Raw genomic sequence first — 24,751 nt, 5'->3', positions numbered from 1 at the left:
CTGGAAAGGTGTTTGATTGATCCAGAAGTGTAGAAAACTGGTTATGACGTACAGCACGTATAGTTTGAAGTCGGGAGCCCCCATGCCACCCCAGACCAAGGGCAGTGTTAGTATGTCATAGGCAATCCTGTGCTGGTGTCCTGCCCACATCAAAGTGATAATGTTGGAGCGCAGTTTCCGGAAGAAATGTGACGTGAAAGGGATGAGGATATTTTAAAAGAGGTATAGGAATTTTGGGAGTACAACCATTTTATCGATGGCGATGCCCCCAGCCAGTGACAAGGGAGTTTTTGCCACCCGCGAATCTTGGGTTTCCTGCCAGTCCTTTGCCCTGCCAGAATTTGACCTCCAGAGTTCATCCATATCCCTATTTAACCAGATGCCTAGTTATCTGGTGGGGCCATTCGCCCAAACGAAAGGGTAATCGGGAGTGAAGGGCTTGGTCGCATCCGGGAGAAGGACAGATTTACTCCAGTTAACCTGGCTCCGAAGAGGGAGCCAAAGCGAACAACCTTCCTGGTTATGGGTTCGAGATTCTCCCGAGGCTTGCGGCTATATATCTTTACATCGTCCGCATACTTTGAGGTGACAAGAGCACAAGCCGAGAATCCAATGCCCCTGTGTGTGTGTGGTGTTGGCGGAGCCGCGCCACCAGGGGCTCCATGGCGATAGCAAAGAGCGTGGGGGACAGCCCTGTCCGGTGCCTCTCGAAATGGCAATGGGGTCAGTAACCTCTCCGTTCACCCTGATGCGCGCCGTAGGGAGTGTGTAAAGCAATAGTATTTGCGTACAAAATTTGGACTGAACCCCAGTCAAGGTAGAAGGTAAAAAAGAAAGGGCCACTCTAGAGTGTCAAAGGCCTTAGTGGCATCCAGGAGGGCGGCCACAGCCGGCAGAGTGTGGTTGATCTGGTGAAGGACCGAAAAGATGGTGCGCAGATTGTGTGAAGTGGCACGCCCCGGGATGAAACCTCACTGGTCAGGGCGAGCTATTAATGATTTAAGCGGAAGGAGACAGTTGACCAACAGTTTAGCATACATTTTATTTATTATATTGTCAGTATTAATCAGTGACAGGGAGCAGTACTCGGGCTGGTGGGGTTGAGATAGTGGTGGGGTTGTCTGGCTTCAATAGAAGGGTAAGCAGAGCCTCACGGAGGGACGGGGTGTGAACATATCCATTTGAGAGAGTCATTGTACATTGCAGCTAGATGTGGAACTAAAAGGGGTGCGTATTGTTTACAAAATGCAAGGGTGAGCCCATCAGAGCCGGGGGCCTTGTCACCCAGAAGTCCTGCTATGACAGTAGAGATTTCCTCCTGGGTAAAGGGCTCATCCAGGTAGTCCCTGTGGCTATTACCAAGCCACAGCAGTTCAATGGATTCAAAATATTGGTCCATGATCTCTCGAGGGGCCGCTGCTCCAGCAGTGTATAGCTGGGAATAAAAGGTGCTAATCCTGGCAATGATCTCTGTAGGAGAGGTAGTTCTGTCAGCGGCACCATCGCTCAGTGCCATAATGTAAGAAGAGGTATGCGGATGCCTGAGGAGGTTCACAAGAGTTCTGGCGGGGTGGTCGTCCTCACCGTAACGTCTAGCATGGGCCTCTCTAACTAGAAATGTGACCTCCCTGTCCGCCTCCACGTGGAATTCAGTACGTTTGGCTCTGATCGACGCAAGTGTGGCAGGGTTGGGGTCTTGAGATTGTTCAAGGTCTAAAGCTTTAATATCTTTCTCCAGACACTCGAGGGTACCCCTGATAGACTTCAGCACCCCAGACTGTCTGGAGATGCATTCCCCCTGAATCACAACCATAAAGGCCTCCCAGAGGGTTGAGGGCAATTCGACAGAGCCGACGTATTCGAAGTATTCAATGATCGCCCATGAATTTTCCTGCGAAAGGCGGCGTCGCCGAGGGCACTGGGAGGTAAGGGCCAAGCAAACATATGGTGAAGTGTGGGCAGGAGCCGCATACGGAAGCGTACGGGGGCGTGGTTGGGCAGAGTGCGGGCCATGTGGTCCACGGAGGTGGTCCACGAGGTGATATCATGTGTAGTGATCCAGAAGTCGAGGCTGGACCAGGAGCCCACTAGCCTTTAACAGCAATTCCAGCGCACTTGCCAGGGTGTGCATGTTGCCAGGCGTCTAACAGGGAGTTACCAACCATAACTGAGTGGAGGAGGGAAGTGGCCTGCGGGTGCTGGATGCGGTCTCCAGAACGGTCTAGGGCCTGTGAGAGAGCAATATTGAAATTGCCCCATCTCAGATTAGAGAAGGGGGCCATAGGGAGTATATGAGCTGCCGTACGTGTGTGAGGAAGTCAAGATCTTCAGAATTAGGGACATATACTGCTAGTATCAGTGGTTGATTATAAAGTGTGCCAGCCAGATTCATGTGGTAGCCCTCTGAATGATTGAAAGAGTGAGTGTTCTCCTGAAAAGGATGGAGACGCCGTGTGAGTAGTTAGAGTAGAAGGAAGTATACAATTCAGTGATGAGATAGTAGCCTAGATGAAGTAGCTGGAAGATGGTGCGTCTCCTGTAGGAAACTAACATCTACTTGGTGTCTGACAAGCTGTGCATGCATCAGGCGTTCCTTTCGATGATCGTTCAGACCCCTAATGTTCCAGGTCCAAAATGTATTATCAGTCATGTAACAGCGCAAAGTGGGTGGGCAATGTAGCGCCTATGGTCTAAGGAAGGAGTGTCAGAGATAAGTGCAGTGGTGAACGATACATTGCAGAGTGCATTCCACAACAACGTGCCAAGAACAAGACCGAACAAAAAACGGTGCAAGCCTCTTGCAAGGGCCGCCAGTGTTGGAGCCCTGTGAGTAGAGTCCCCATCCCACCCTCCTCCCACTCCAATCCCCCAATTAGGTTGAACATCTAAACCCTCCCCATCCAGAGAACCAGAACTTGGAGAATTAGGTACATAAGTGGGAATCATCCCAGCGGGGGTGCGTGGGCACAGCCTCCTTCCCTTGCCGTAGAGGCAGGGTGGCCGAGCGTGGTGCAGCACAGAGGGAGGCGACTTTAGGGGAGGTGTAACGCTCAGGGGAGTTCACATGCTTGCTAACAGGGTGGGCATGTTATGTCAACCCACACAGAGACCGGAAACCCCTAGAGGCAGCACAAGCCTGCCTGTCGCTGGTCGCCAAAGGGTGTAAGGGCAGAGGCTGAGTATGCATAGTGTAGAACAAAGCGTGATACATTACAGCAAACATTGCATGTGAGAAAAATCAACTTATAACATGCATTTCAGTAATACAGGGCCAGGCGTGGAGGCCTCAGTCATTGTCTCTAGTGTGGTGAGCTTCAGAATCAGTGCGACTATTACGTGGTGGGGACCTCTGCAGTTGCTTAGCGAACGTCAGGGCAACCTTTGGGTCGGTGAAGTATTTAGGCTTTTCCCCAAAGTCATTGCAGAGCTAGGAGGGGTGTAGCATCTCATTCGTGACGTTGAGCTGTTTCAGGATATGCTTAGCAGGAAGATAGTCACTGCAGGCCTCCTGGACGGACAGAGTAAAGTCAGGGTAAAATGACAGCGTGCTTCCCTGATGATTGATCTCGCCCAGCTCTCGGGCCCTGCGGAGAATGGAATTCCGGTCCTGGTAGTTCAGCAGGCGGGCGATGATAGGACGCCCAGGGGCCCCAGGGGAGGCCGGGGGCAAAGTGATCTGTGCACTCGTTCCAGGATGAAGTGGGTGGACAGGCCAGGACCGAAGAGCTCACAGAGCAGGGACTGAAGGAACTCCTCCATTTTCCTGGTGGTGGTGACCTCTGGCAGGCCCACAACCTGAATGTTGTTTCTTCGGGAACACACCTCCAAGTCCTTGTTCTTGGCGCGCATGACTTCGAGGATTTTATCCATTTTGAGGAGTTTCTGTGCCCCAGATGCTTCGGCGTCCTCAGTATCTGAAACCCTTACCCGAGCTGGTCAAGTTGTGTATCGTGGGAGTCCACCCTCTGCTTTACTTGGTCAAGGCGTAATGTTAAGTGGTCTATTTTGGCTTGTATGGATTTTAGACTGGACTTGACTTCTAAGAGGATGGTTTTGAGACTGTCCTCCTGCTTTCCGGGGAGGTCGGTCTGAGTCGACTGCTCACCGGCCTCGACTGGGGGGGTCACCGCCCTTGCCCGCACCAACATCGAGGAGGTGAGCTTGAGCTGCCTGGTATCCGTCTCCCCCATCGTGACCCTCTGCGGGAAGGCAGTGAGGGGTATGGAGGACAGTGAGCATCACTGGGAGACTTGCAGTAGCAGGCCAGTGTTGTAAGTCCAGAGGCTGGTCTGGCCAGCGAGGTAGCAAGGGAATAGATAGCTCCTAGGTAAGGCCTTATGGGCGTCACAGTGGGCTGCGGAGTATGGGCCGAGGCCTGGAGGTAGCTGCAGATCAGGCTGCAAGTTTAGGGCGACAACGCCTCAAGTAACTTCACCACAGGGTGCACACAGCTCCGGGGCCAAGCCGGTCACAGCCGGTCACAGCCGGAATGTCAGTAGGACCGCAAAAGGGAATCTGCTGAGATCTGCGGGATATCCCTCCTCCAGCACGGGCTCATGTGTGCTGTGTGGCAGACCCTGAACAGGGATGGCACTGAAGGCCCCCACGCAACTGTGCCGGGACAGTAAGGCAAGGGCAGGCGGTAGCACGGCTCCGCTGCGCGGTGTGCTGGAGGGGGATGGGGGGGATCAAGCTGCACCCAGAAGCAGCAGGCCGCTTAGGCAAGTGGGGCGTCGCAAGCACCCGGACTCCCGCAGTTGCGACACCGGGAAGGAGGCAATCAAACCGCCCAGTCAGTCTCACCTAGATACAGCAGCCTTACTTGTGGATGAACCCTGGAGGTCCTGGCTGTGTGGAGTAGTGCGCCTGCACTTGGGCCGAGTCCCGGGGCAGCATGTTGGTGCAGCAGGGCCCACGGATGACAATGGGAACCAGTCCGGCGACATCACCTTCCCAGCCTCCAGGCCGCGAGCACGGTGCTGCACCAAGTTCACAACAGCCAGAGCCGGGCACCACCGCCTCAGACGCAGATCAGCCCCCGGGGAATCCCAGCAAAACTTCGGCTAGAGATGCTCACAGGGCGGCCAGCCTCTATGAACGCAGCAGGGTGGTGCCTCGGCAGGCAGGATGGGCCCACATAAGCCCACGGGTGTCACAGGAGAAACTGGCTGCCAGCAAGGCCCCAGCACCGCATACACCCCGGGCGCCGGACTTTCGCTGCTCCCTCGGTGTCTCAGCAAAGTTGCACAATGTAAAGTAGCATTTTAGTAGGTGGATGCCTCCCACTGATGGCGGGTAATGCAGAATTGCAAAGCTCGGCTGGCAGAGCTCGCTCAGCTGCATGCAGCCATCTTGCTGCTGACGAGACCACGCCCCCTTCAAATGTCAAATTCAAGTCCCCTCCTATCACCACAAGTTTCAGTTTATGTGCTCACCTCTGCTACAGCTGAGTGGTAAAATGTTCCTGTTTTTTATTGGGGGCATATATGGAACCAACAGTTCTGGATCGATGTTCCACACAGAAGGAATATGCCAGTAGGCGACCTTTAATTTCAGCTATTTTGGGACCCAAGTTCGCCATAAGTGAGGCTGAAACTCGTATAGCCCCTCCCGCAGATTTGATGGAGAGTGAGGAGAATGCTTGCTGAGGGAATGCTCTAGAGCAAAGTCTGTGTGTCTCCCGAGAAGAGATGATTCTCCTGCAGGAGACAGATGTGGGTGCCGAATTCTCTAAATAGGGCAGTATGGCCCGTCTTTTCACAAGGTTGTTAAGCCCTTTAACGTTTAGAGTGTGAATTTTATGAGTGTCCCATCTAAATCCTTTACAATTTTCCCTTAATGAACGTGCTAGGTGGATTATGTTGGGTGATTATGTTAACGGCGTCTATCCTAAGCTATATGACGATAGAAACCCTTTACATCAATGCAAGTGGTTGGGACTGAAGGGTACGGGAGAGAGAGAGAAACACCCAAAAAAAACAATACCCCAAACAGATAGCAGTGTACTTAAGAGTATGTTGTAGTCCTGAGAGATCAAGCCCATGGAAAGGGGGTGGAAGTGGCTCGAATCGCCCCACCACTCCGCCGCCCCCGGGCCCACTCCCTTCTAGAACCCAACATCTTGGGACCATTAGGCCCAGCCTCATCATAGGTGCATATTATTCTGGCGTGCTTATCCTCTTAAGCTGGGTCGGTCGAGTGCTCCCCCATTGATGCCAGGACCGCTTGTCGTTCCTTTGCGATGGTCTCTGAGTCCTACCGAAGCGAGCCTCGACCAGGAACCACTGTCCGCCATCTATTCCTTCCCGGCCTTCATTGTGTTTCTTCGAACTTGGTGGATTTGCTGCTGGCTCTTCTGATATGCCAATGACTTGGTTTGCCTCTGTGAGTGAACGAATCAGGTGAGCCTTCCCCTCCCAGCGGAAAATAGGGCGAAAAGGATGGCCCCATGAGTATGGCGTCTTATTAGCGCAGAGGTGTGCCGTAACAGACCTCAAAGCTTTCCTCTTCTGCACCGTGGAAGGCGCTAGATCCTGGAAGAGGGTGATTGGCAGCCCTTGAAACGTAATTTGATGAGATTCTCTAGCTTTTTGTAGTATCTGCTCCTTCGGAGTAAAATCGTGAACACATGCTAAAATGTCTGCAGGGGGAGCTGGTGGCAGCCTCCTGGGTCCCACACGGTGCACTCGGTCTAGCTTGATCTCCATGTCTTCCGGGCTCTCCAGCACTGAGCTTAAGAGAGTCTCAATGTATGCGCTGATGGTCTGGTTCTCCGCCCCGTGCCAGACCCCCCTGACCCGGATGTTATTTCTTCTTGAACGATTTTCAAGATCCTCGATCTGAGCCTGAAGATCAAGGTGTTGTTCTCGGAGACGGATTACTTCTTGTTGTAATTGTTCCAGCTCTTCATCTCTGCTGGTGGTTTGTGATTCCAGCGTGTCTACTCTGTCGCCTAGTGCATCCACGTCCCTCCTGACCTCTCCTAGTTTGTGCACCAGGTCTGTTTTCAGTGACTTCAAGTCCTCTCGTAGTACGGCGAATAAAGTTTCTATAGAGGCACGTGTAAGGGGTCCTCTGCGTCTCCTCAGTCTGTTACGCTTTGTGTCTCCATCGACCCCCACTAGCCGTTTTAAACAAGCGGTCTTTCACAGAGCGATTTTTTTTCCCCTTCACAGGGGTGTTAGTCACTGATTCGGCTCAGGAGAGGGTCCGCTCCCAGCGGTTCAAGCCCTTGATTTGGCTAGGTCGTTACCTCCTTGTCCCGGACCGTGGACTCGAGCAGACCCCTAGGGGGGACCGCACAAGAACAGTCCAAACTCAAACCTAGTCTATTAGTTTGTCTATCGTGCCTGAGACCCACAAGTATGATCCACCGCCAGCTTAGAGACTCTTTTCGTGATCGGGGGTAGTTTGCTTGACACAGGACTCAAATTGCGCAGCAATAGAATTAACAGGATCTGTGTGCTTTAGTTCCTATATGGGGTGCTCGGGTATTGGTCTCTCTTTTAGTTAGATTTTCTCAGCCCCCTCACTTTTAGGCCATTCTCCAACCGTACTGGCTGATGCGGGAAGCAGTGTTATTGTGTGTCAGCCAAGTACAGTCTATGTTCCCCCTCTCCGCCGCTTCCTGTCTCTGCCTAGGTACCCCTCTATTATCAGGGTCCGACTTTCCAAGGCTCAATCTCTATGTCCCAGTTCGAGTACGGCTCTTTGTCTGCGCCTAGTAAGTGTGCCCCTCCGGCCGCTCGCTTACCAACTGCGTCAGGCCTCCTGAAGCCACTTGTTTATTCTTTGTAGGGCGGGGATTCTCCGCACACCCACCGTCACCAACTCGTCGCTGGATACCTGATTGTTTTGGGGTTTTCCCGTTCCTCTCCCGGCCCGCTCGGGAACACTCCGGCCGGCAGCCGGTCGGGATTTAGTTTGTAGGGCCGGGCAGATCGCCGCTTGATCTCTGCCCCCTCTGAGTCCTGGCCTATCGCAATCAGTGATCTCTGGGCATTTTGGGAGGCCCTCTTCTGCCCCGGCCGATGCTCCATCCTTTGGGCTTATCTCAGGCCCTCTGCTGTCTCAACGAGTCTCGAGAGCCTCACTCAATCCGCCTGTGGCCCGGTTCCGCTAGACCACTAATGATTTCTGCCTCCGCTGCCTCCTGCAATGCTTGGGGTTAATCCTCGCCCCTCCAAAGTTAGCAATGGGCATAGCCACTATTTGAGGCCAGGTCTACAGGCCTGCGGCGGTGTGAGTCTCTGGGTGGGCACCAAGTCCCTTGCCCCTTCTTTCTGCCGCCGCTCGGTTCCTCCAGGCCTCCCTTAGGCTTTCCGCTGCCGCGATGGGTCTTGCTGGCCTGGCCCTTCTTGTCCGGTGCAACGCTTCGCAAGACCAACACTCGAGCCTATCTTGATGTTTTGCCTGGAGGTCTGGGCTGTTCCTCACCCCTCCCGGCGTCTTCTCTGAGAGAGTTGCTGCGCTGCGCTCAGGGGCCTCGCTCACCTTTGCCGGGCCAGTCAGACCCCCGGCCGGTCCAGCCTTCGACCACTCAGCTGTAGGTCCTCTGGTTCCTCAGGGCGGGCAGACTGACGCAGGTCTCCATACCCGTCGGGGACTCCTACAGCCCCTGTCCCTTTTATCTCGTCGGTTCAGGACACCGTCGCAACAGTCCTGTCTCCGGCTCAGCTTAGCGCCTATGGGTCCAGACCCCGACCAGACCGCATTCCGGCCTGCCTCCCTCACCAGCCCTTGCAAAAGGGAGCCTCGAGCTCCAGGCCAGCCAATACAATTGTTTTCTGGCTTCGGCGGCCCCGCAACTCAAAGCTAAAACTGCGGGCCTGGTTGGCGAGACGGAGCGACGAGCATGCACGTCCTACTCTGTCGCGTCTTGGCCATGCCCTTTTTGTAACAGTTTTAACTGCTCTGTGCGAATTTAGTTTCTAATGTCCCTAATTCATGGAGGTAGTGAACATTTGATGGTGAACATCATCAGTGACTGCTTATTTATATTAAGTCTCAAACATTTTTATTAAGCCAAAGTGCTTTTCAGAAAGTGTTAGAATACAGTATTCCCTCCCCTCATAATTTCCAGTATGCATAAAGTAATTTGTGTTTTGTATCAGCTTACATAATTCAAATAGAATCAACAGTGGAAAACAGAAAGCGATAACTAATTTTTAATAATAACTTGTTCTGCACCTTAACCCCTTCGATGCTGATGACGAGCTGGGCTCGTCATGAGGTAGCCTCCTGCTACGCTGATGACGAGCCCAGCTCGTCACGTAACATGCGCTTTCGCATATCTCAGCGTGCAAGCGGAATTCCGCCCGCACGCATGCGGTTAATCTCCTAATACTCTATTCCTAAATCGATAAAGGGAAGGGAATGTCGTGTATTTCCTAGGGCTCCCCCAGGACCTGCACGATTTGGATGACCTAAACTGAGGGCTTGGTGTCCCAACCACTTTCGGACTCCCCCATAGGATATGTCAGCCATTAGACCAGCTAGCTCTACAGTGCCACTACCACCCCCCTGTATTCTACAGTGGTGTAGATAGTTTCTGGCAACCACTGAACATGACAACCCTGATTCCTCAGGGATCGTGGAAAACAGTACAAAACATTTAGCTCAGACACTCGTGCTTGCTTACTCTCAGAAACTACACAGGATGGCGATTAGGACGTTTCAATAAGTATTTATTAGTTTAGCGACAGCCTTGTGTAAAACATATGTGCTGTGACAATGAGGAGGCAGAAGTATACAAAAGAGATTGCTAGTACCAATATACTAAATAGTAGATACATTTCTACCGTAGTGCTAATAAGATGAACATAAGCAGTTCAAAACAACAGTAGCACTTTCATATTCCTAAAATGCGCTTCATAAGTAATTTACCCAAATGTACCTAGCCTAGATCTGTATATGTAGCATGCATGTGTGCTTAGCTATGTGTATCTGTAGCCAAGAAACCCCTAGGGAAGAATCAGCCCCCTCACCTGATGGTTGAGGATGAAGGACCCCATATCTGCTTCAAGGATGACACCCCGCAAGGGATGTCAGACCGCTGCGTGTCGAAGATTCAGCATGCAGGACCCCGTGTCAGCTTGGAAGGCATACTCCTCTCATTTGTAGAGGGGAGTGATGGTCTTTTATACTGAAGTGATCACTCCAGGCTTTCTTCTAGAACTGATATGGTTTGAAAACCACCTAAATGTTTTGGAAACAATCATAAATGTTTTTCCAAACAAATGCGATCATGGACAGCTGGCTATTTGCCAAGGATGAAAAAAGTTGTGACCCTTATACAGAATTATCCTACCATGCCTAAGGACATGTGTATGTACTAGGTAAAAATCGTTATTGTCATATGGATGGGACAATGTATGTAAAATGGGGTATACATGACAAGACTATCCTAAAGGACATGACAGGAAGGAAACAGTAGGAAAGGAAAGAGAAACAGTGTTTTGGGGATATGCAGTAGGCAGATGGAAAATATATCACTCGAACTATATATATCTTCATCCCACAAGGGGATCACACAGCATACTTTTCCTGCATTACCTGTCCCACCAAGTCCTCCACTGCTATTCCGGAAGATTGGACCTAAACCACAAACCTATAGTCACATGATAATCTTTTTATCTATTAGCCCACGCTTGGTACTTTCTCCCCCTACATCTGTGGTTCTAGAAAGGCTCTTGCTGCTTCAGTCTGCACAAACATAAAGGTTCTGTCAACCGAAGTTTTTTTTAAGGTGTACCAGATACCAGAGATAGGCCTTAACACCTAGCAGAACAAGCTATGTCTACACAGCCTGGAACTCTAGCCTGCATCCTAGGGACCCCACATATAGGTCCAGAAAATTAGGGCTCTGCCTACCTTCGTTTTGCAGGTTTTGTTTAAGTAAAGAGTCACTAAAGTCAGGGTTGGACATGGTCACTATTATGGTACAATTGCCATTCATATTTAAGGTGCTAGGGATCTAGGTGAAAGTCTATAAGCTCTGCATAACAGGTTTTTAGGGTCACAACATTCTAGACATTAGGGAAAAAATATGTCAGTCTTTCAGACCCAAAGAACTTAATATTGCCAGCTCGCTGAGCATTTTCCAATGCCTCCACTCTCCCCTTGAAGGCCACCAGAACTCTAATAGCTTTGTCCCAAAATTCCTCCTTTTTCTTCATTTTGTTGTTCTGGCTGGTCTGCTTGCCCCCCCCCACCCCCAGTATCTGCAGTTTCTGTTCTAATGTTCTAATTTCTGTACCCTCAAACCGAACTTTCCTGCAGCTGTTTCCGCCACCTTCTTGCGCTTGTCTAGGATGGTCTTGAGAGTGCTGCCATTATTTCCAATTTGCTCTCTCTCAGATATCCATCTTTTCAAAATTCTCCTCCATCAACCATTTCTTCTTGTGCTCCACAGACTGCAAAATGCCCCCAATCGAATGTACTATGTTGCTCAGACATGTACTACCAATTGGTCTTTTGCCGTCGCAAATTCCTCCTCTCCACCGCCTGCTGTACCTTGCCACTCTTCCTCCCAGTCCATACGCTTTTCATTTCCTACGCTGTCTAGGAATGGAGGCAACACAACCACCACAGTCGAATGGCTAGAGTAGTCTCTTGTACCTAGGATCTCAGTCACTTTCCCTTACTCGACCTGCCACAACTTGTCCAATTAGCCTATCTTACTGACGCTGCTGATCTATCTTGAGCCAATCCATTGGGTAGGTACCATCTTGAAATCATCTGTCAGGACACAAGATGGCTTCAGGCCTTCGCGGTGCAGTTGAGGCACTTCTTCACAGCACTATGAGGGAAGTCCCTCATTTCACAAGGTTCTGGCACTCGAGCAGTAAAACAAGCCCCCCTGTGCCACCACAAGTCTCCAGGAAAGAGCAGCAGGTCAAGGGGCTCCTCAAGAACCACCCATCGTGGCTGGTCCCAAGCTCCATCCCTGTTCATATATATTTATGAGCCATTGATGATGAAAGATCTATTGGATACTGCAAACAAGACTGTTGCGTTCAATAATCCTCCTTTTGGCAGCCACATATATACCCTTTATTGGATCAAAAGTGTTTAATGGCAAAGAAAAGCATGTACTGATTGGAATAATTTGGATTTGAAATCATAAGCTGATTATGGGCAGCACCCTGACATAGAGACTTGCTGTAATACCATGATGTTGCTGAATCAGTCTTTTGACCAACCACGTTATATGGTATTAATAACAGAGGAGATACTGTTAGTATAACTCAATAATTGAAAGGGAAAATATGGTATTTATATTAGAAAAAATTGATTTGATAAGGCAAGTTGTTTTGCATATGAAATATTTAAAGAATAAAGCATAGTCATTTTATATATCAATATTGAATGTGTGCAAAATGATTTCTGTGCATTTTAAAAGGCCTGCAGATATTTTCCTAATGTGCCAGTGGTTGAATAAAGAAGATTGAGTTCTAGCTGACATTATATTTTTTGACTGCACCTCATAATATTTTGGAGTCACTCCTTTGATTTTGCTTAAAAATTATTTATGAAAAGGTTAAAAAGTTGAACCTGCGGTAATGAATTATTTTTTAGTTTGGAATATTTTGGGGCTGTCTGGGTGTGTTTTATGGGTTCCTCAAGAGCAGTGAGATCTAAGCAAAAGCAACGTCCTGACAATTTAAGAGAACTGTTTTAGGAGTCAGCTCTATGGTGGAATCAGACTGTCATTGTCCATTTTGAGCAGGCTTTATCTAGAGTTGACAGAATAATTAAAGCTGTGAGTCACAGCATTGCACGTTTTGATTTTAACAAATGCTAGTATGACGCTGTAAAAACCGAACTCAAGAATGAACTTAGGCTTCACATTAAAGAATGAGGGAAATGAGAATGCCTGTAGGAACACAATGAAAGAGAAGAACATTGAATTTTAGAAGAGCAAGTAGGTGCCCTAGAAAAGAATGGTTGGGGAAAGAAAACCAGAATTGCTTGCATTCGGTCATGAAGAAACAGACAACTACAGGAAATACCTCAGGCAAAATGTCTGGTAAATTCATAAGACAAGCAGAGAAGCACTGTGAATCGTTCTTTTGAGAACTAGTGGCACATTGGGGTGTTGCTACATGAGCACAGGATAAAAGAGAAGACAGCCTGTTTGCCTGGAGCTGACCTTCTTTGTATTATCTCGACGTTCCTATAATCTTCTCTTTTGGCCATTTGTTCCCATAAATACAAAATAAGTGGTTACGCCTGAAATGTAACCTAGATAATAACTCTATTTTCTGATGTTCTCAGACGCTTTCCTGTTAAAAAATACAACTTTTCATCCCATCTTATGTTACTGTTGATGGTCAATCGACCTGCCAATGTTAAAACCTGAAAACTAAGAGAGATACATAGTGTGCCTTTGCTGTTGATTTTTGAAGATGATTTTGTACTGATTGAGAGAAGTGATGTACATGCGTGCTACTGCATACACACCATTTTACCAAATTAACAGCTTTAAGTAAAAGTTTCCAGTTTTGCTACAAAAAAGCAGAGGTTTGCAAAGATTACTTATAAGAGACAGTATGATGACACTGAGTATACCAGCTGGGTTTCCTAAGCTGTTCTTAAGAGAGACATCGGCCTTTTTGGGACCTTTTTTTACCTTATAGTATGGTAACACTTGGCAGCTATTTTTTTAATTGAAATAGAACTGTGACCTTAAAACTATTACTTGAACAGTTGCACTCCTTGTTAATACATCTGTTAAAACAATGTGTGGTGTTTTTATATGTATTTTAAATTCACAAAACATTCTTATTTTTAACACAGAAAATATAGTCCCGTTTAATTCTGCCAGCATTTGAATTTTAAGTATTTGTGGCCTTCACACCAAGACAAGGCACATGAGTCAATGGCAGCCCAGATACCATTTTGAAATGAGCTATCTCTAAACCTTTAGTTGTTTGCAGCAACTGATGATATAAGAACGTACATAACTCTCACCATAGACAGCATAATGATGCAAGGCAAGGTGTTTGCTGGACTGATAATAGGTGAATTTATCTAAGTAAGCCCCCTGTAAACGAATTCATTTAATATTTCTGTGCAACTTACTGCTTTGAATCTGTCTGTGGAGACTGATAGTTGAATGTGTGTTTGGCCTAAAATCCTGTTTATGTAAAGCCTCAGCCCTCCGACTTTGTCTCCCTGCCCCCGAAGGTTCCTACTGCCAAAAAATGTATTTGACCAAACATGAATTTATAGACAATCCCTTTCTGAAGACAGATTAACTTTCATGTAGGAGCAGGTCTGCAGCTTTTGTGTCTTTGTAGATTTGCAGTCAAGCTTCCGAAATTGCCATTTTGGAATGAGGTTACATCCTGCTCTATATATCTAATAGGATAACATGTAAAAAAGCTTGCAGAGAAAAGAACATTGGGGACAGAGTCTTCCGTACCCTTTCCGACATCGCAGAGACAGGTTCGTTGGATGTCTCGTGGCATTGATGCACTAGTGTTTCATGGTTAAAGTAGTTTGAAGTGGTTTTTCTCGTGATGTTAAAGGTTCTGAATCCCTATGGACAGATGCAAGCGTTAAACGGTACAAGAGTTAAATGTCCTCTAAAAGCTAGCTAACAACAGGTTAACTCTGGACTTCCATCAATGTGTTCTTTAGAAGCCATGGATGAAGAACAAGAATCTGACCAAGAGCTGGAAAGGGAGAACATTGAAGAGCTGTATGATTTTGTGAGACACACACACCAGCGAGATATGAGTATTGCCAAGCAGGATGTGCAACACCCAGCTCTGATCCCAGTGCTCCGACCTTATCAGAGCGAGGCTGTAAATTGGATGCTGCAGAAGGAAAATTTCAAGGGCACTTCTTCAAATGGTAGGTTATCAATTATACATCTGTAGTGTGTGTGTATGTATTATTTGGGGCCGGCTATGATTTAAAAAAATGCATATTTTGATTGTTAGTTGAGGAAGTGATATATATATTTTTTCAAACGTGTATGTATGTTGAAACACGGAGATCTGAAAGAGACTATTGGTTATGGATTCCTCACCTTAGAATTACCCCCAGGCAACAGACTGGATCCAGATAATTTTTTTTCAGCAGTAGCCCTGCATGTTGGCAGGTGACGTCGGTCATCTCTACGTTCGTCGTTGGTGTTGTGGTCACCGGAACGACATTGCGCTATCTACTTAGATGCCGCCCCTAAGCTCTGACGTCAGTTCTTTCTTTTTCTGCGCCAGCCAGCGCAGATCCGGAGAGACCAGCACTTCAAGTTACTTTTTTACTCTCTTTTTGTGACTATTGTCGACTTCTTTTTTCGAGTTTGTGGAATCCAGGTGCACAGGGATGTAATTTCGGAGTAGTGGCTTCAAGCCTTGTGGCTCCTGCCACAAATTGATGTCCGTGACGTACCCCCATCTTGTGTGCCTCTGCTGCCTGGAGCGTGACCACGACCCAAAGTTGTGCTCCAACTGCCGGGCCATGGCACCAAAGTCTTTGCGGGAGCTGTCTCGAAAGCTTCTGGAGGCCCGGCAGTCGGCTCTGCGCCGCTCGAGTTCCTGGTCGAGAGGGAGGTTGCGGGACCGGTCGCGGAGCCATCACCACCACTCCTCGTCAAAGTCTTCATCATAGAGTAAGTCGAAGCACAAAAAGAAGGTGAAGAAGCACTGCCGATCTTCGCGTTCTTCTTGTCCGTCGTCCGATGCGACGTGGGATGCGAACAGTAGTCGTCCGGCTCCGCCCGTGGAGCCTTTTGGGTCGGCTCCGAGCTTCCCTCCCCTTTTGGGAGCCGGAGTGACCCCTGCTCACCTTGGTAGCTTTCATGAAGCCTTCTACTCTATTTTTGTGCAGCCCGACTCTGCCGGTGCGCTTTCAGGCCCCGCAGACACGGCTGGGGGCTCAAGGCCTTCGATACCGGTGGCTCCGCTGCCGCAGGGCCCCCAGAGATCCACCCCTGGTTCCGGATCAGCACTGGTCGACCTTGTGACACCTCTTCCAACGCCGAATCCAGTGACAACACCTCCACCCCCTCCAACACTGGTTGTGTCCCCAGCAGACGTCGACCCCAGCCTCCCCCTCGATGTGTACGCGGAGCCAGACCGATGTCGCCCATCATCTGGAAAGGCGCCGACCGGTACTTTCGTACCCCTTTTCTCCTCTGGTGTTCCCTATCACCCTGAGTGGCTACCAGAGTAGGGTGAGCAGGACTGGGAGGGGTCTGTGGACTCTTTGTCAGACCAGTTGGAAGATCCGGACTCGAGAGAGGAGTTGGGTGAGGCCAGTGGTCTGGACACTTCTCCAGACCTTGTCATGCTTTCTCCCCCTACTGTGGCTACAGAGGAGGGCGTATCATAAGCAGTGGTGTTGCGTAGGGCGGCTGAGGCCTTAAACCTTGAGCTTCCTACGGTGGCGGTTAGGACTAACCTCCTGACTAAAGTGCGTCAACCGGCAGCTGCCTCTTCAGAGCCTCTGCTTCTGTTCAATGAGGCCCTCACAGACATCTTTTTGGGCACTTGGTCCAAGGCCAACACAGGGACTCCTGTGGATAGGGTGATTGCCCGACACCACCACCTGGCTCTGGGCGACCCCATTTTCCTTTTCCAGCACCCCACCCCCGAGAGCTTGGTGGTCTAAGCCTTGACTTCCAAGGGCGCATTCCCTACCGCACTACCTGATAGGGAATCCAAGGAGCTGGACCACCTTGGGAAGAAGATGTTTTCTTCCTCCTGCTTAGGACTGCAGTCTGTGAACACCGCATGTCTCTTGGGCCGTTACTCCCACTCTGTGTGGGACAAGGTCACGCAGGTGCTGCCACAGTGTCCTGAGGAGGCCCGGGCGGTGCTCTCCGTGCAGTTGCTGAAAGGAGAGATGCAGCGAAGTTTGCCGTAGGATGTCGGCTGGACACTGCTGACTCGCTGGATCGGACAATTTCAACGTCAGTAGCCCTGAGTCGCTACGCCTGGCTGAGGTCCACTGGCTTTTCGGGTGATGTCCAAGCTACACTGTTGGACATGCCCTTTGATGGCCGTCACTTGTTTGGTGACAAAGCAGGCAACGCGTTCAAGTGCTTTAAGGACTCCAGGGCTATGGCCAGGACCTTGGGCTTCCACCTCTCACCCTGGGCAGTCTACTTTTCGCCCCTTTCTTGGCTATGAAAGGGGTGCCCGCCACGTTCTGTCCAGAGCCACAGGCCTTCGCAAGCTGCCCAGCCTCTGCAGGGCTGGGGACGTGGGACCCACCGCCGTGGGTCCTGGGTCCAGCGGGCGGGCCAGTCCGCCAGCCCCCCCTCTGCAGCAGCCTCCAAGCCCTCCTAGTCTGACCTTTCAGGGCCACCATTCGCCGGTGGGTGGCGGGATTCGCCATCACCTCCTGCACTGGCTCAACATCACGTCAAATGGGTTTTGCAGATTGTCTGAAGGGTCTACTCCCTCCCCTTTGAGACCACCCCTCCATCCATGTCACCTCAATTCCATCACATGGCTTAGGATCACTTGACCCTTCTCCAACCGGAAGTTACAGCTCTCTTTGCCAAGGGAGCTATCAAGCGTGTTCCTGCCCCAGAAGTAGGTTGTGGTTGGTATTCCCGCTACTTTCTGGTGCCCAAGAAGAACCAGCATCCTATCTTGGATCTCAGGAACATCAACCGCTTCCTTCAGAAGGAGAAGTTCAAACTGTTGACATTGGCTCAGATACTGTCTGCCCTCGACCCTGGACACTGGATGGTAGCATTTGGCTTGCAGGACGCTTATTTTCACATCCCCGTCCTACCGGCTCACAGGCGTTACCTATGGGTCACTGTAGGCCACAAGCACGTTCAGTTTACTGTGCTGTATTGTAGATGGGAGGAGCACTCAAGATTTGTCACGAAGATTAATAATAAGTGTAAACTATTTTACAAATTATGATTTTTTTGGCTATCAGCGTGCTGCTGTGGTGGCACGTATGTCCTGTTACGCGCCTGAACTGAAGAACCTATCTTAAGAGTCTGAGACCCTTAACCTCAGCGCACTTTTTCTAGGCGCGGTTGTCTCAACGACACTCCGCTTATTTTTAACACATTCAAAAACAGACTTTAAATTCTCAACATTCGAATTTTATCATGGTTATGAACAGAAAATGATTCAAAACATTGTACTAATTAACTCTGACAAAGAATTATTCATTCAATACATGATTTTTCTAACATTTACAAATTCAAAACAAACATATTTCTTTGCGTTGATGACTTTTTCTTTTTCGCCCAATGCATTTCAAGCTCTTAAAGCTCTTCCTCAGGGGCCTGTAAACTGAATGGTAATTTAATGTTACTACCTGCATAATACAGAAAACCCAAAACGTCATTATGTACAGGGAAGTGTTTCCAAAAGACTCTCAAGAGGACATGCTAGAGTATTTAAAACCAAAGATCACCCACACCACTGTGAAATAAAGTTTCAATCTCCCGAAGTTTCAAAAAAACAACTCACTGTTATCACTGTCCCCAAATAAATCTAGACCGGAAATAAACACAAAGCATAAGGTTTGTACCTCGCAACTACATTTTACTCGGTGTCTCTAAGTGGGACTAAACTTTCACTGTGTTCACCCTTCGCTTACCGCAAAAAAACTCTTAGAGGCTGAAAGCTCGATATTCGACTCTGTGGAGGCTCTTCTGGGTTCTGGAAAATAACGGTAAACCAATGTCTCACTGCCGGGTTCACAACTCTCCTCCCCAAGACTTATCTCATGCGCACTCTGTCTGTCAATATCTTACCTTAAATCGGTGTGCCCAAGTTTCTAAGTGCTGCTCTCTATACCGTCTCTGTGAACTATCGGCCGCTCGAAAACTCCGACCAGCTACACTGAACCACCATGGCTCACGCTTCCTGTATAGCGTGACGGCTGTGGGTGAACACTGAAAAAGGACTCTAACTACATCCAGTGCTCACAAAGACTAGGGGCGCCATATTAAAGGAGAAAAACGGCTTGTGCACCAACACTAACAAACCCGAAGGTCTGCTTTCCCAACGAAAATCTAATTAAGGAATAATAAGAAGGGAGTAGTGTAATAGGAAACAAGACAGATCAAAGAATAAAGAATAAAGAAATTGTACCATAGTACGAGTCTTTGCCTACTCATGCATGTTTCTGATATCATCACCATATGCAGTGCTCGCATCTTACTGATGCAGGTTCAGCGGGCAAGAAGATTCAAATAAAACACGATAGATCTACTTTTTCATTTAACCCTTTGGGTTCTTGTGATGACAAAAATCTGATCCAGTGTATCTCTCTTTGGAGAAGGGACCTTGTGAGATCAACCCCCTCATATATCTTAACAATTTCCAGTATGGAGTACCTGATTTGAGCAATGCTATGGTTGTTATCATTCCAGTGTTTTGACAAATTGCTTTTTACATTTTTGTTCCTTATTGTACTCTTGTGTTCCGTTATTCGTTTTTTCAATTTTCTCTCAGTTTTCCCTACGTAAATTTTCCCGCAGGGACATTTAATGTAGTAGACTAGGTTATTTGAATTGCAATCCCCGTTGTAATGAAGTGTAATTTCTTTTCCAGTTTGTGGATGATGTAACTTATTACCAACAATCACATTAGAACAATGTACACAATTCTGGCATTTCTTCATTCCTCTGTAGGTTCCTTCAGTCTCTCTTGTCGGAGTCATCAATAGTTCTTTGAGGTTCTTTGACCTTGTGTATGCGAAAATTGGTTTTTTGTCAAAAATGCCATTGAAATCATCTTCATTCTTTAAAAGATCCCAATGTTTATTGATGATTGATTTTACTCTTTGGGAAGAAGTAGAAAATTTTGACACAAACACGTGCCTATCCATAGTTTTTTTAGGTTTCTGAATTAACAAGTTGTCTCTACTGTATGAATCGATCCTATTTTTAGCTGTGGATAAAATGTCGTCTGGGTAACCACGTTCTTTATATCGTTGGTGTTGTACTGTTAGATTTTCTTTTAAATCTTCCTCTTGGGAACAAATTCTTTTGATTCGCATATATTGTGACACCGGTAAATTGTTTTTCAGGTTCTGGGGATGAAAACTTTGAAATAACAAAGAGTTGTTCACATCTGTGTCCTTTCTGAAAACTTTCGTGATGATCTGGGTATCTTCAATCTTAATCAGAACGTCTAGAAATGGCAATTCCTTGTCACTTATGACGTGAGTGAACTCGATGTTCTCTTCACAATGATTAAGTCTGTCAATTTCATATTCTAGGCTTTCTTGTGTTCCAGACCATAATACAAATATATCGTCTATGAATCTACGATATAAGATTGCATGTTCATTCCAAACATCATTCGTGTATATATGATCCGCCTCAAATTTTGCCATATAGGTATTCGCATATGCCGGTGCCCCAGCAAATCCCATGGACGTTCCGTTCTGTTGGAAATAAAATTTGGATGCCCATTCAAAATAACTGTGGTATAAACAAAAATGTAACAATTCCAAAATGAAAACTCTTTCTGCTTTTACTGATGGTTGTTGTAGCAGAGCCCACTCCACTGCCTCCATACCAGATTGATGAGGAATAGAGGTGTACAGCGACTTGACGTCGATGGTACACACTAAAGTAGAGCCTGGTAATTGAATCTCCTTCAATGTTAGTAAAAAATCATTGGTGTCCTTAATGTAAGACGGCCATTTCTGGACGAATTGTTGAAGAAATTTGTCAATGTATTGACCTAGTGGTTCAAACACTGTCCCACATCCGGTCACGATAGGACGCATAGGTGGATCGTATAGATTTTTGTGCACCTTGGGGAGCATATAGAGACGTGGCCTTCTCGGAAATTGCACGGTCAAATATTGTTTGGTCTTAGCAGTAATGTGCCCTAATTCAAGGGCATTCGTCAAAATGTCATTGAGGGTAACTTGTAAATCTTCAATGGGATCTTTGTCCAACTCAAAATAAGTAGAAGTGTCGGCCACATGTTCTTCCACCTTGTGATTGTACATTGTTCTGTCCATCACTATGATGGCACCTCCTTTGTCTGCTTTCTGGATAAGAATGCTCTTGTTTTCCTGAAGTCCTTTTAGAATGGTTTTATCGTATACAGAAAGATTCTTTCTTTTAGTTTTCCTCAAATTCACACTTTCCAGATCGTTTATTACTGATTTTTCAAAAGCTTCCAAGATTTTGTGGGTTGTTGGTGCTTGGAATTTTGATTTGGGTTTAAATTCCAGAAATTCAGGCTCTTCTTTGTCTGTCGAAGGTGGCATAATGTTGGTGAAAAAATGTCTTAATTTTAGGACACGCATAAATTTATAGAATGCTACCTCAATTTCAAGTTTGTTGGTGTCGTACGTGGGTACAAACCCTAATCCTTTATTGAGTACCCTCAATTCATCTTTAGTCAATTCGGTTTTAGAAATATTTAAAACCAGGTTTATCTCATGCTCCTTGTGCGCGCTCCTTCGACCCCTCTCCTTGTTTTTGCACTGTTTGCTTTTTTGGTGGTTGTTTCCCTGGTGGTTGGCTGGAGTCTCCTCCCTGGGCTAAAAAAGGCTTACTGGGACCTGCTGTTTTGGATGAATCAGTTGTAATTGTTGATGCTTGTGGATCCAGCATTTGTGTTTGGGCTGTTGGTCTGTTTGAATTTAAATCGCTATCAGAAACTAGACTTTCTTCCCAAAGTCTAGTTTCTGATAGCGATTTAAATTCAAACAGACCAACAGCCCAAACACAAATGCTGGATCCACAAGCATCAACAATTACAACTGATTCATCCAAAACAGCAGGTCCCAGTAAGCCTTTTTTAGCCCAGGGAGGAGACTCCAGCCAACCACCAGGGAAACAACCACCAAAAAAGCAAACAGTGCAAAAACAAGGAGAGGAGGTCGAAGGAGCGCGCACAAGGAGCATGAGATAAACCTGGTTTTAAATATTTCTAAAACCGAATTGACTAAAGATGAATTGAGGGTACTCAATAAAGGATTAGGGTTTGTACCCACGTACGACACCAACAAACTTGAAATTGAGGTAGCATTCTATAAATTTATGCGTGTCCTAAAATTAAGACATTTTTTCACCAACATTATGCCACCTTCGACAGACAAAGAAGAGCCTGAATTTCTGGAATTTAAACCCAAATCAAAATTCCAAGCACCAACAACCCACAAAATCTTGGAAGCTTTTGAAAAATCAGTAATAAACGATCTGGAAAGTGTGAATTTGAGGAAAACTAAAAGAAAGAATCTTTCTGTATACGATAAAACCATTCTAAAAGGACTTCAGGAAAACAAGAGCATTCTTATCCAGAAAGCAGACAAAGGAGGTGCCATCATAGTGATGGACAGAACAATGTACAATCACAAGGTGGAAGAACATGTGGCCGACACTTCTACTTATTTTGAGTTGGACAAAGATCCCATTGAAGATTTACAAGTTACCCTCAATGACATTTTGACGAATGCCCTTGAATTAGGGCACATTACTGCTAAGACCAAACAATATTTGACCGTGCAATTTCCGAGAAGGCCACGTCTCTATATGCTCCCCAAGGTGCACAAAAATCTATACGATCCACCTATGCGTCCTATCGTGACCGGATGTGGGACAGTGTTTGAACCACTAGGTCAATACATTGACAAATTTCTTCAACAATTCGTCCAGAAATGGCCGTCTTACATTAAGGACACCAATGATTTTTTACTAACATTGAAGGAGATTCAATTACCAGGCTCTACTTTAGTGTGTACCATCGACGTCAAGTCGCTGTACACCTCTATTCCTCATCAATCTGGTATGGAGGCAGTGGAGTGGGCTCTGCTACAACAACCATCAGTAAAAGCAGAAAGAGTTTTCATTTTGGAATTGTTACATTTTTGTTTATACCACAGTTATTTTGAATGGGCATCCAAATTTTATTTCCAACAGAACGGAACGTCCATGGGATTTGCTGGGGCACCGGCATATGCGAATACCTATATGGCAAAATTTGAGGCGGATCATATATACACGAATGATGTTTGGAATAAACATGCAATCTTATATCGTAGATTCATAGACGATATATTTGTATTATGGTCTGGAACACAAGAAAGCCTAGAATATGAAATTGACAGACTTAATCATTGTGAAGAGAACATCGAGTTCACTCACGTCATAAGTGACAAGGAATTGCCATTTCTAGACGTTCTGATTAAGATTGAAGATACCCAGATCATCACGAAAGTTTTCAGAAAGGACACAGATGTGAACAACTCTTTGTTATTTCAAAGTTTTCATCCCCAGAACCTGAAAAACAATTTACCGGTGTCACAATATATGCGAATCAAAAGAATTTGTTCCCAAGAGGAAGATTTAAAAGAAAATCTAACAGTACAACACCAACGATATAAAGAACGTGGTTACCCAGACGACATTTTATCCACAGCTAAAAATAGGATCGATTCATACAGTAGAGACAACTTGTTAATTCAGAAACCTAAAAAAACTATGGATAGGCACGTGTTTGTGTCAAAATTTTCTACTTCTTCCCAAAGAGTAAAATCAATCATCAATAAACATTGGGATCTTTTAAAGAATGAAGATGATTTCAATGGCATTTTTGACAAAAAACCAATTTTCGCATACACAAGGTCAAAGAACCTCAAAGAACTATTGATGACTCCGACAAGAGAGACTGAAGGAACCTACAGAGGAATGAAGAAATGCCAGAATTGTGTACATTGTTCTAATGTGATTGTTGGTAATAAGTTACATCATCCACAAACTGGAAAAGAAATTACACTTCATTACAACGGGGATTGCAATTCAAATAACCTAGTCTACTACATTAAATGTCCCTGCGGGAAAATTTACGTAGGGAAAACTGAGAGAAAATTGAAAAAACGAATAACGGAACACAAGAGTACAATAAGGAACAAAAATGTAAAAAGCAATTTGTCAAAACACTGGAATGATAACAACCATAGCATTGCTCAAATCAGGTACTCCATACTGGAAATTGTTAAGATATATGAGGGGGTTGATCTCACAAGGTCCCTTCTCCAAAGAGAGATACACTGGATCAGATTTTTGTCATCACAAGAACCCAAAGGGTTAAATGAAAAAGTAGATCTATCGTGTTTTATTTGAATCTTCTTGCCCGCTGAACCTGCATCAGTAAGATGCGAGCACTGCATATGGTGATGATATCAGAAACATGCATGAGTAGGCAAAGACTCGTACTATGGTACAATTTCTTTATTCTTTATTCTTTGATCTGTCTTGTTTCCTATTACACTACTCCCTTCTTATTATTCCTTAATTAGATTTTCGTTGGGAAAGCAGACCTTCGGGTTTGTTAGTGTTGGTGCACAAGCCGTTTTTCTCCTTTAATATGGCGCCCCTAGTTTTTGTGAGCACTGGATGTAGTTAGAGTCCTTTTTCAGTGTTCACCCACAGCCGTCACGCTATACAGGAAGCGTGAGCCATGGTGGTTCAGTGTAGCTGGTCGGAGTTTTCGAGCGGCCGATAGTTCACAGAGACGGTATAGAGAGCAGCACTTAGAAACTTGGGCACACCGATTTAAGGTAAGATATTGACAGACAGAGTGCGCATGAGATAAGTCTTGGGGAGGAGAGTTGTGAACCCGGCAGTGAGACATTGGTTTACCGTTATTTTCCAGAACCCAGAAGAGCCTCCACAGAGTCGAATATCGAGCTTTCAGCCTCTAAGAGTTTTTTTGCGGTAAGCGAAGGGTGAACACAGTGAAAGTTTAGTCCCACTTAGAGACACCGAGTAAAATGTAGTTGCGAGGTACAA

The 24,751-nt window shown here is 46.7% G+C and overlaps 1 protein-coding gene across 1 annotated transcript in view; it reads left to right on the top strand.

Moving 5' to 3' along the window:
• The window catches only part of SHPRH (SNF2 histone linker PHD RING helicase), an 884,400-nt gene that overhangs the window by 157,325 nt on the left and 702,324 nt on the right, over positions 1 to 24,751 (top strand). The window contains exon 4 of the mRNA XM_078648685.1: positions 14,647 to 14,862. Coding sequence (XP_078504811.1) covers positions 14,647 to 14,862 — 216 coding nt within the window. The remainder of the gene's footprint in view (positions 1 to 14,646; positions 14,863 to 24,751) is intronic.

This window comes from Lissotriton helveticus, chromosome 6, assembly GCF_964261635.1.
Source record: "Lissotriton helveticus chromosome 6, aLisHel1.1, whole genome shotgun sequence".
Lineage (NCBI taxonomy): Eukaryota > Metazoa > Chordata > Amphibia > Caudata > Salamandridae > Lissotriton > Lissotriton helveticus.
This window is presented reverse-complemented; position numbering and strand designations above follow the sequence as displayed.